The sequence below is a fragment of the Brachionichthys hirsutus genome, chromosome 9 (genome assembly GCF_040956055.1).
Source record: "Brachionichthys hirsutus isolate HB-005 chromosome 9, CSIRO-AGI_Bhir_v1, whole genome shotgun sequence".
NCBI lineage: Eukaryota > Metazoa > Chordata > Actinopteri > Lophiiformes > Brachionichthyidae > Brachionichthys > Brachionichthys hirsutus.
In genome coordinates this window covers 1,767,184-1,779,745 of record NC_090905.1, presented here as the reverse complement: position 1 = coordinate 1,779,745, position 12,562 = coordinate 1,767,184, and the positions used below count along the sequence as shown (strand labels likewise).

Below are 12,562 nucleotides of genomic sequence, written 5' to 3'. Positions count from 1 at the left end.
GTCATTTATGAAAATGTGTTTTGCAAATGGGAAGTCGTGGAGAGGTTCTGATTAAGTCAAGGTTACAGCAGCAGCATTTGAGTCTGGAGCTGCCAGTCATGAATCCTGATTCATGAATCCAGGGACAAGTAGTTTAGCGATTAAAGCGACCGAGATCTGCAGTCCATCCATCTGCCTCTGTGACCTGCAGGGACTTTGTGTTTGCTCAAGGCCGGGTCCCTGGTGAAAGTCTGCCTCCCTAAAAACAGAGCCATTCATCAAAGGGCCCTGTCCTTTTATCAGATGACTTGTTATCACCCTGATATTCAGCCACATTTTCACTATCACTCTCCAGTGCACGGAGGATGTATGTATCATCTGCTAGCAAATATGAAATACTCACCTGTTTGTTGGGGCTTTATGAGATACTGTTTTCATTTGATAAATATCATTGAATAAAATGTTATTATAAGTAGCAAGACAACAATTAAACCATAGTCCGTCACACTGAGCTCTGGAACTATCTCGCCACACTGGCATTACTTTATAACGGTGGGGTCGTTATCTGTAACGCATTAGCACTTAGCAGGTGTTTTAGTGTTGCCGTTAGGAACGGAACACACGTCAGTAGTAGCAGCTGTCAGTAAGTCAGTGAGTTGTATTATTAAGCCTGTTTAAAATGGGTTTCGATTTTAGAAACCATGTTCATACAACAGGTCCCCAAATTGTTGGTAACCTGGAACCAAAGTTGTTCTTGTTTAAACAGTTTTTTAGTATCATTATCAGCAGGTGGAGTTTTAATTACCAAATTTAATTATTTAATTAGGGACGGAGTGAAGTAGCATAAAAAAAGACTATCTCGGATTTTGATTCATTCCCCCAAAGCTTCCTTCTGTTTGAATTCACAATACAAGAGACCAAGCTTTTTTTTTTTGCTTTTCTTTATCATTATGATTGCAAATAGTTAACATTATGGTATTATGGATGAAGGTCAACATCAATATATCAGCAGCCCCGGAGAGTCAAGCTCATGAAAAGCTAGAGAAAGAAAGAGAACATTCAAAAACACATTCATTTTTTTATTAAGAAAAAGGTGCAGCAATGCAGAACACTGCCCAAACCTACCATACTGTATGAAGTGAAACAGAGAATAACAATTTAAATAGCAAATAGTTCCTCATTGTGTGATTGGGAGAGAAAAAGTAGAGCCAGGTATTGGTAGAAGAGATGATAAATGCACAAAGGAATGCTGAGAAGTGGAGGTTTTTGGTTGAACGCACCGCGGACATTCATTGTAGCCCTTCGTGTTTAAACCATGCAGTGACACTCCCAAATCCCTCTCTCATTTCACCCATCAGTGGGTTTGCTTTTTTACTTGGTGTGTGTGTGTTTGTGTGTGTAATGTCAGATTAATTCGCCTAACTCCCCTCATCTCACCTTCAGACTGCTTCAGCACTGTTGTGCACAGCAGCACACGTTCCAGCAATAAAACCCTGCTCTTCTGCAGCCGTCGCAATCTGTCACTTATTTAAAGACGCTAATTCCTCCCACAAACTGGTCAAATACACAAAATTACTCCTCAGAAATACAAGTACAACTGAAATGTCGTCACTTTTCTGCAGTCAATAACAATCATCTTTATTTTTCTAGCACTTCCAAAAGCCTACTTGCAAAGTCCTACACAAAGTCCTACACAAGGACTCAAAATAATACAACCAATACAGCGTAGAGGAAGAATGAAAATACCGCCAGTTAAAAATATACTTATTTATTTGACGTTGAAAAGAGGACTGACTGCAGATGCTCTGTCCCCTTTGTCCTCAGTTGGTTCCAAATAAAATGCAAACCCTATGCCTGGATGCTTTAGGGTTCTTCATACCGGTGTGTAAGGAGGAGAGATGTCTGTGATTCCTTCAATAGTGTGGTGCCGCTGTTAAAAAGGCAGATCCCCTCCATGATGAAGGAATAAGCCTGCGCTGTAAGGATGCTCTGATGCTGATGGCCTGCATTGAGTGCATCAAACCTCGGCAGCTGGCGGTCGCCTTCGTGGCCAGTCGTATTGTCGGTGTGTTCCGTACCATCATGCCCCACCTTTTGGACTCTGTGCTGAACAAAGAGAGGGTCGGAACCGCTGACCGGATCCTCAGTGTCTCTCCTGCAACAGTCAGTCTGCTCCATCCTTCCCCGTCCCTCCACCATAATTGATAAAGTCCCTAAAGACAAAGCTCAGCCTTCCTTCAGCCTCTACCCGACAGCTGAGCTGGAGTCTCATTCAGCACCTCTGAACCCAAAGCTACCACAGGCCACACGCAGCAGTTTCTCTGTATATATGCCCCTCCTGCTGCTGCTCTGCTCAGCGCAGCGCACGACTACCACTCATGCATATTTAAAATCAGAAGAAATAAATGACAAGGAAGGAAAGAAAATATTTGTTTTATAATGTCCTGTCTTTCTAAAATTATTGACCTCCTAATAATAATAGTTACTCTGGCGCTGTTGCCCAAGTAGAGAGGTTTTTCTACTAATCAGAGGGTCAGCAGTTCTCTTCCCGGATCAAGCGACATGGCAAAGTGTATGTGGAGGAGTGAACTCTCGGGACCTAGAGAAGTGTAATAGAAATGTAATGCCATTAATAACCAATGGCATTTTACTATAATGCACCGAAGGACACTCTTTTGCATGTAAGATTTCTCTTGTTTTCTTTAACTACAATAGTGGCGGCTGTTGTTAGTGCAGCGTCGCTCCTTAAAGGAAAACGGCAAAGTAAGGTGCGTCCATATGTGGCCAGTGTGTCGCTGAACTTGTATCAGGGGAGAAAAATCAGTGGAGCAGGAAAGAAAGAAGGAGTGAACGGAAAGTTGTTATTTTAGCAGTAAACCTGCAGTGCAGGTTATAATTTGCCATTAAACAAAAACGGCGGCTTCTTAAGACCGAACAGAAGTTCTAATGCGTTTTCTTCCCAACTGCTGTAAAGGTGAAAGGGGTTACGAAGAATTGGCTTTGGCCCAGGAGAAAAATCAAACATCCCTGCTCCCCTGGCTACGGTCTGGAAACTCAGCGGGAAAGGCGATCAGCCGAAATAGATTTTTTGGTATTGTGGTTCTATAAATGCGATGAACGGGGCTCTTTTATTGCTGTTGCGTTAACACAGCAGCCCGGTGCCTTTGTGTGCAGTAAGTAGGTGCAGGGAGTGTTTCGGGACTCCTTTGCAAGGCGAAATGCAGGCGACTGTGTGAAACATATATGTTTCATGAGAGTTAAAAAATAATAATAACATTGCGAATTAAGAAAAGATTATGCAACTCATTTTGCAAAGCTCTGGGGTTATTGAAAATATTTCCACACAGCCGACATTGGAATCTAATCCTTTTGTAAAACCCTGATAATGTTGGTGTGGCGCAAACTTTGTCTGCAACTACACAGCAATACCTGATTTTAATAAAAATGAATAGACATGGCAAATAAACAGCAAACATACAGCATTAAAATGTGGATTGGCTGTGTCGGCTCGGCGACGGTGTTGCTCTCTGTGTTTGTTTGATTACAGTCTGAATATCGTGGGCAGATACTGCAATTAGTGGTATTGAAGTTTAGACCCACATCATTGTCCAAACCACCACAGGAACATTTAGAGGTAGGCTTAGATGTGCTTTAATGTGCTGCAGCGACAGCAGCTAATTAGCCATTTATCCTGCATGAAAACGGACTTCAGCACTATGCATTTTCTCTCACAATAATTGGAGATGGAAATAACATTTTGGTCGTGATAGGAGCTCAGGGCAAATTTAACCATGAGAGGTTGCTGCTGCGATTCCCAGTCATTATGAGCTGTTGCAGTGTAGCTATAGTTTACAAAGCATCTTAAACAGGAGCTCTGGAATCATCTGCTCATCAGATTCACGGATCTGAGAGTTGCTCAAGAGGCCTTGGGGTGCTGAGTACGGTAGTTTTTCAGTTCTGTCCTTGCTCACAAATCCTAAGAAAAAACACATCTGTCAAAATTCAAACTGGGAGCCAGTCAAACGTCGAGGGAATGATGCTCATTCCCATAGAAAAAGACCTCCAATTAAACCTCCTGGTAAATTTTCATTACTTTGCTTTGTACGGTATTGAATGGAAGTAATTACTCTGAGATTGATAAATAAATAAATACATGTTTGCGTAGCCATCCATTTATTAATATAACAAAATTAACACAGGCACAGCAATTTGATACAAAGGTCCCCTAATCAGTAAAGTGGAACTCCAATCTAGGTTGGAAAGTTGCTTGGAGTCTTGTGCTCTCGCTCACCTTGTTGGTTTCTGCAGATCAGTGTTCACAGAGGCTACGAAGCGGGTGAACGTTCACCTTATAATACATAATAGAGAAACCCCTCGACTGCATGGGAGCAACCGTTAAACTCTGCAATATGGGCGCGAGAGAGAGGGACTCACGCCGCACTAAACCGTTTCACCTTTACTTTGTTGAAGTGATGGATGGTCCTCATCAGTATTCAGCATCTCTGGATCAGCTGTCATTCCTCTGGGCACACAGTTATTTCACTGAAATGGTAAACTGGATGACTCAGTTTACTGCAGGAGGATGGACTTGGTATCTGTGCCTGAAACCGAAACACCGGGCGCATCACAAAATCGTGTTATCGCTGTCATACAAACAGATGAGGCATTCAAGGTATGGTAGCTGGGATGGTGCAGGGAGCGGGGGAAAGTGGCGCCGTTCACCCTGAAAATAGCACTACAGCTTTGCCGGATAAGACATGAGCCTTCAGGCTTAAAGCTATGCCACTAAAGCTCAAATAGACACGCCCACACATCTGTGTGAACCAATAGAAAGGGGCCACATTGCTGGAACAGACTCACCTGCAGCTCTCCATACATACATTGATATGGTATTGTCACATTCCGACATCACACCCTGTGCACTGCTATTAGCCCACGACCCAAAAAAGGAAATATGTGTTCCATCTGTCAAAACGTCATTCTTAAAGTCATTCATCAAACCGGACATCCAACTGGGACTCGGACTTGAAGTATGATTTCCACTGCTTTGCTTGAATTTGCCTTTTTTTTTAACACATTTCACACGCAAATACCGTCTAATGTGAACCATCAGGGGTGAGCAGAGGGGAAAGGAGCGTGTGACAGTTTCCTAAAGATTAATTTCTGTGTGCAGTTGCAGCAAATGACCTGAGCTTAAATGGAAATAGACTCTGAAGTGTCTGCAGAGAGGAGAGGAGTTGGACTGTGTAGACCTCGGTGGATATGACAGGCTGTTCAAAACTGTCAACACTGGGTGGTTTATAGCCTCAGGTAATGAAAATCCCTCTGTGGCTTGAAATCAAGTACAATAATGTTAACAAAGTAATTTTGGTTGAAGCCTCATTGTCAGAGTGGGGAGACGGGACCAAGCATTTCCAAAAGCATCATGAATAATTTGAACTGACCCTCTCCTCAGCAGTAGGAAACTGCACCCATTAAAACTCACACAGCAATCATGGGAAAAAAGTCAACATTTGATAATGTGTTAATAATAAGATTCTGTTGGACGTCCTATCCTTAAGAGGGCTTCAGATTCGCCCTTTTTGATTAGAAGAAAACATGAGATACCGCTGAATATGATCAGACCACGTAGGGTCAACAAATAATCTGTGCTTAGAATGTTTTTTCTGCTTTCTGATTGGTTAACAGAGGTGTGTGACAGCCCGCTGGTGACCAATCTGCCATCGACATGTTTCAGAAGCTCCTCCCAGCTAACCAGCAGCCACGGGCCGGTCTTTGCGAAGGTCAATAGAAGAGAAGGTGAGAATTTATTTGTCTGCATTTAAATACCGTAGTTAATTTTTCAATTAAATTGGCAGACAAGAGTACTTCCTATTTTTTCAAAGTTTAAGTGATTTTATTTCCCAGAATGCATAAATATCTTATTAGTTAAAAAGGATGGGACGCCGGTGATTCACTGTTGATGTATCCAGGATTCCCTGCAGAGACTATTTTCTCTTTGGCTTTACATTTAGTGGGTAGATTAAATTTGTCTGCACACACAAAACACCCAGCAGATATTTAATTTGGTAAACATGATATATTTGCTCGTGTTTATTCATAGGGATCATTTTTTAAAGGCATATTATTGTAATTTAATTTATATTTTCTAAGTCTAGTGAATTGTTTTTAGGCATCCTTTGGTTGCTAGATGTTCATGTGTTCCCTGCATCCCACGCACTCGCATGGTGCTACCTTATTGCACACTCCCTTCTGATGTTGACTTCATTTGGTTTCTTCTAATAAGTTTTGTTCTGGTGTAGCGCGCCTCATTAATTTGATGATGTTGTTGATTTGGCTTCTTCTATAGTGGGGATTAACAATTAGGTGTTACTAAAAGTTTGCGAGGGACAAAAGAGTTTCGATTTGAACCAGGGTCTGAATGTGTTTCCAGTGTATTCACAACAGAGCAGTTTAATTTTGTCTTAAAGCTGGAGCCAGATTGTACCCAAAAGTACTTGACACACACACACTTACGTGGATTAAAAAAATGCTGCCGTAGTTTGATGAAACAGGTTCAGTACACAAAATCTGGGCAAACTGTCTTTCAAATGTGTTCAGCTCCGTGGGCTGTATAGGAAAGTATTGGCCATTTTGTGACACACATAGCACAATATCTAAAAAGGAAAACTTCAGCTGACAAAGATGGATAGAAAGGGATTGGAATTGTATTAGTCTAGATAGTACATCAAAATGCTATACAGGGCTACCTCCTCTCAGTAAGGATATAAATCTGAGTCGGGATTCACCCACCACAAAAAAGAGTCAAGCGGGAGCTCCATGCTGCCTGCTGATCTGAGGTCTGTTAAGGATCATCATGACTCTTTTTTTTCTTGATTTACAGTGTTCAGTGGCTGACAGTAAGGCCAGAGCAGACAACAATCACTGACCCTTTAGAAATCCAGCTGTAGGAGAATGATTCACCCAAGAATCATCAAGAATGGAGAAAAACCAATACAATGTAATTCTGAGCAAATGTCATGGTGTCTCAGCCATTATTTTTTAACATATTTGAATACTTGCATGAAATTGATGTTTAAGGCACATTGTTATCCACATCCGTCAGGTTTGAAGACTCTGCAGAGACATAAAGACAATTATGCAACTGGACCAGGTCCAGAAGCTCGCTGGAACTGGAGCGATTCCCAAAGTGGGTCACTGCGAGGGTTCGGCAAGAATGCCACGGGAGTTATCCATATTAAAACGGATGGCATTTGGATTAACTATATTTTATATCATAGTTTCAAACACACAAAACGGTCAGAGGTTTTAGGAGCTCAGCAAAGCAAGTCTAAGACATCCTCTTTGGGCAAAAAGCATCTTTGCTGATGTGAGCAAACATGCTAGAACAGCTACGCAAGCAGCAGCAACCCAGCTATCCAATCTCATCACCAAATTGATCGCCATAGTCTGCAGGCTCATTGACATTGCTGGAGACAAGGGGTTTAATCCAGATCACCTCAAGCGACCAATCGGAACAGCCTCCCAGTCTAGGGGAACCATTGTCTAAAAATTCACAAAACGTACGGCGGGGAAAATGCATAGAAAGCTAAGCTGTTGGCACAAGCTTTTGGTTGAGATTTTAATTTGCAAGCAATTTAGAGGCAAGCTGTTTTCACTTTGTTGCAGACTTTGCTTTGTGACTGTTCTTTATCTGGTTATCTGCTAATTAAATCTGAAATTAACAATGGGTGTTGCAGGAAAAGTAAAACATTTTTAAAATCAAAACTAAGATGAGATGTAAAAAAACAAACAAAAACTCCTTCCTCACTCATTTGTACCAAAATTTTAAACTTGGGATTGAGAATCATTTTACACTATTATTGATATAATCAATAGGAGGTTCAGTGAAGCCCACAGCAAGCAGATGACCTCTTACTGATGCTCTATGGGAAACATAATATCTTTTGAGACCCAGCTAGTATCTGCAATAAGTGTTCACCTCCTTTGTTTGCAGTGTGAGTTTGCCGGGTTGTGAATTTATCAGGATATTGCTCCAGTGGAGGAGCCATTGCTGACTCGCTCTCTCTCATGACGAACAGGTTCAGGGAATTAATACAAAGCCAACAAGCATTGCCAGATGAAGCGCCCTGTCCATCACAGAGTAATTATGACAGACTCAAATTGAGGCCAAGTGGCCAACTGGGATCTGATAGCTGCAAAACTCCCACATGTCTTCTTGGCTTTGTTGCCGTTCAGCCTCGTCTTTGCTGGTCAGCCCACATGGGGGCTGGGATTGACAGCAGTGTTCACACATGGTGGTGGGTTAATTTCATCACAATGCTGCCTCCATTCCCACTGCAAGAGACTAGGAGGAAGCAATTGCCCTTGCAAGACTTATTATTCTTAGTTAGATAATAATGTACAAAGTGCACAATTAATACAGTATCATCAATTTGCTGAGAGGCCATGGTTAGGGGTCTGGACACAGTCGTCAGTGCAGCCCAGCAAACAAACTGGGGTCAAAATGCACACTGGAACATCTGTTGAAGCCAGGCGAATACAATTAATGCCCCATGGAATCGCCCCACTCTCCAGCTTGGAGAGAACTTCCTCCAGCGTCGTCAACCTGCAGAGCCGTGACCCGACTGAATCAGTAAAAACACACATCTTTTACTCCAGACAAAAGAAAATGTCATGCACAAGACCATTAATGCGTGTCGCTCAATAGAAATTAAGCAGTTAAAGGTCTTTTATTTCAATTCATGCCGAAATGGAAGGTTTTAAGCCATCCCCATGGTAACCAGAGAACCCGTCCTGCATTTTGCTTTGAGTGTATTGATGCCACCTTTACTGAAGCATAATCTGCACAGACAGCTGATTGCATCACTGATCGACTGATCAGCCTCTTGTCTGTCTGTGAGCATGTTATGCCGCCCACTTGTAATCGTTGTCTTGGAAATAAAATCAGTTTTGATTCAGTAAGCTAAATATCTTTGACCAATCAGCCTGGGGAAGGCAGTTTGTTTGGACACTGTTCTCTAAACTCCTCAGGAGCTGAACCTGTGGACAGAGAAGTTGAGCGCTATATCCATGATGATGTCAATTCGTCACATAGCAGGAACAATCAGTGATAAAACACACGATTGGCTGCAATGCTTATGTGCAGCATTCACCTTGCAGAAATATAGAGACAAAGTGAAATATTGGATAACGATGTGAGGTAAAGTTTAGTGTTTCATAAAACCAACAAGCCCCTTGTACAAGCGTTTTATCGAACATCAACCAAGAAGCTTTGAGACGGGAGGCCATCAACCTCACAGTCAAAGCTTCATTTATTTTAATCTCACGGCTCATGTTCTCCAGATCCTCGTCCTGCCCTGTGGTTGCACTTGTCGAGTGTTGTCGTCTACTTGTAAGTTTAATTCAGCCTTATGTGGCCAGCCAAGAAAACACTGAGACAACTTCACTCCATCTTGTGCCAAATGTTAATGATAATAGGTAACATTTACCGGCAAATGTTAATGGCAGTATTCAACATCAAATCCATCTCTGTTTTCAGTGTGCCACACTGATAATTGCACATTAGAACCACTGCTTTCTCCACTCAGTCACTCAGTTGTCCTGACAAGGATTGTCTCAGACTCTATTTCCTTATTTACACTTAAATGATTGAGATAAAAGCCAAAGAGAGACAGATGGAAATAATGTTCTGGATGTTGTCTCTTATCAAGAAGCTAATTCACCACCTGATGCTTTGAAGGTCTAGTTTCCATTACAGATTGGTTACAGACTCCAGGAGGATTCCTTCAGCTATTCACAAATCCATTAACATTTTAACAGAGGTTCTGTGTAAGGTTGTTCAGGAGTTAATGTTTTGTTGTTGTTGTTTTTGCTGTGGATCACTGCATCAATTTCACAGAGCAGCTAAAAATGGTTAATAAATCAAGAAAACAGATCCTCACTGGTCCATGTTGCCGTTAAATGCTGGCCTTCAGCAGTGGAATCCATGTGCTCCTAATATGAACCCATGCAAGAAGCTCCAACTCCTGCTTATAAAAACAGTTGCGCCTTCCCAAGAATGAAATATCGGTACGGTAATTAGCTTCTAGCAGTAATTTATTCATCATACTATAGACAGCTAGTCAAGTGAGCAGTGGAAAAACGCAGATAAAAATAGTAACAGGGTGATTACAATTTCACATGGTGCAAAATAACCCCCCCCACCCATAACACGCTTGGTACATTTCACCAGGACCTTGACCGTAAAAATGATGCAATGGGTTTGGCCGTTCCTGGATCCAAATGAAAGGATCGCCAAGGCCCCGTTGACATGGCAACATATTCGCTGAAAATTGGTATATTTTTTATTTTCCTTTGGAAACATTCTGCGTTTCCACTGCTATGTTTTTGAAATGATCCCCATAAATATACAGCCACTAAAATGATTAAATACACAATAAATGGCAAAATGCATCAAAGGTCTTTGGATGGATGGAGATTTAGATATAACTGAAAACATAATGCCAATTCCTCACTTGCTGCACACGTTCAGTGCATTAAAGGAAACAGCATTAAGTCCTGCTGCGATCAGTTGATGCTCTGTGAGCTCTCTTGATCTGGTTCATCATGCAGAAAATAGAAGCCTTGACAGCTGGTCGCAGAAAAGGTTAACTGGAGTCAGCTGAGCTGAGCTGGTGTAAACTAATGCACAATGTTTGGCATTTCTATAGGTAAAAGAAAACAACCTGAAAATGACTTAATGCCTTAAACCTATGGCTGTTCTCTTTCTGTCATTATGACATAATCATTTCTCGTTTCAGAAAGGTTACCCCGACCATAAATGTCGTCACTTGGCATTTAGGCCGTAGATCGATACATAGAGAATTTATAGGGATTAAGAAAGAAGTATTCCAAGGTCCTCAACTAAAGTGTCCGCATCTAAACTAATCCCAGGGGTTTATGGATGTTTCCCAGTTGGGTCCAGGACTGCAGATTCGTATTTTGACTGGACATGATTTTAGATGATGCTTGTACAACACTTGTGATTTTTGATGTGCTCCAACCTGCTGCTGTGGGAACTGAGCTTGTTATCTCTGAGTGTCTGTACCACCTCCCATCCCTGCCACCATTAAAAAAAGTCATAACCCAGCTCTTATGCTGCACATCCTTGGCCTGTATCCGAACACTGGGCCAGGAGGAATCAGCCAAAAAAGATTCCTTTTGATGCATTGGTGCGAGCCCAAATAAATCCATGTCGGTTTTACAGGGATGACACATTTTGACTTGGCTGCAGGAGTTCACTAATTGCATGTGTGGGCGGGGGGGGGGGAAGAAGTATTACTTTAGTTTAGAATGTTTGAACACTAAAGTTGGCCATTGAAAACTTTGATCAAGGGTTGAAATTATAGAGCCTTTTTTACACCTTGGTGCAGAAATGGTTGAAAGGAATAATCTGAGACATGTGAGCTCTTTACCTGCTGAAGAACAAAACATGAATAAAGATTATTAACACATTAGCAGATTAGTGCAGGACTGCCCTTTAGGAGAGAAAATGCTTCCATTGGCTTGTGTAGGAATTAATTTTAATAATGAAATAGAAACTTGTGCACTCAATACGGAATCCATCCATCCTTTTATTTTATTTTCATTCTCACTCACAATGACTCTCTTTCTCTCCATCACTCTCTCGCTCCATTTTTACTGCCTGCATTCTCCTTTCCTCCGTGGTTCTAATGAGTAAAGGTCAGTGTGTCAGCTCTCTCCTGTTGCGCTGTCAGTGTTACTGAGGTATTTATTAGCTCTGCCCTTTAGCTGCCGCTCTAATGAACAAGGCAGCACAGGACTGACACAGCTGGTGGGGGGTGGGGGGGCACCAGAATGAAGCGGATAACCTCAGACGCGGCTAATTTGAGGCTCCCACAGATATTTCTTATTTTAATCATCTTTGAAACTACAAATCAGATCACGTGGAAGCGTTAATAGTTTATAGGTTTTGTAAAAGTTTCTAAAATGAGAGGATGATAGAATGATACAATATGTTGAAAACTATTTATTTCCTTCCCAAATATGTTCTAGAATCTCATCACCTTGAGTAAATTATTATTGGAAGAATTCTGGCAAAGTATTTATGTAAGGTTGAATCTGTTTAGTGTTTGAAGATACACTTGCATCAAGTTCATGTTTGCAGTTGAGTCAAAGTGAGAATCTACATCTAGCAGGTATATTTAATTAAGCACTGAGTAAAATTTTGCATCAAGGAAGAAAGTGTAAGAATTAAGAGACTGAAATGTCAGGTGAGTTTGGCTGCAGTGGGAGGGTTTTAGTTTTAATGCTCAAATAATTATGCAAAGAGGCACAAATGCAAACGCAGCAACTCACATGCAATCCACACTTCAGCAGTTAACTCTTTGACATTGCTGTGAACTCCACACCATTAGTCTGTGGACATCACTCAAACACATAAACAAGCGGTTGGCATTTGCATCCAAGCTGGCTGCCTTATTATTGGCCAGCTTTATAATCACAGCACGGAGTATCGACTCCAAGCCATGAATGTATAATTTTAAAGCTTTATTTCAATGAGATGAAAATAAAACGAGTC

At 41.5% G+C, this 12,562-nt stretch overlaps 1 protein-coding gene across 1 annotated transcript in view; it reads left to right on the top strand.

The window, feature by feature from the left end:
* LOC137899796 (contactin-associated protein-like 4) overlaps nt 1–12,562 on the top strand; it is a 50,221-nt gene that overhangs the window by 3,111 nt on the left and 34,548 nt on the right. Inside the window, exon 3 of the mRNA XM_068743836.1 lies at nt 5,668–5,778. Within this exon, the coding sequence (XP_068599937.1) occupies nt 5,668–5,778 (111 nt within the window). The remainder of the gene's footprint in view (nt 1–5,667; nt 5,779–12,562) is intronic.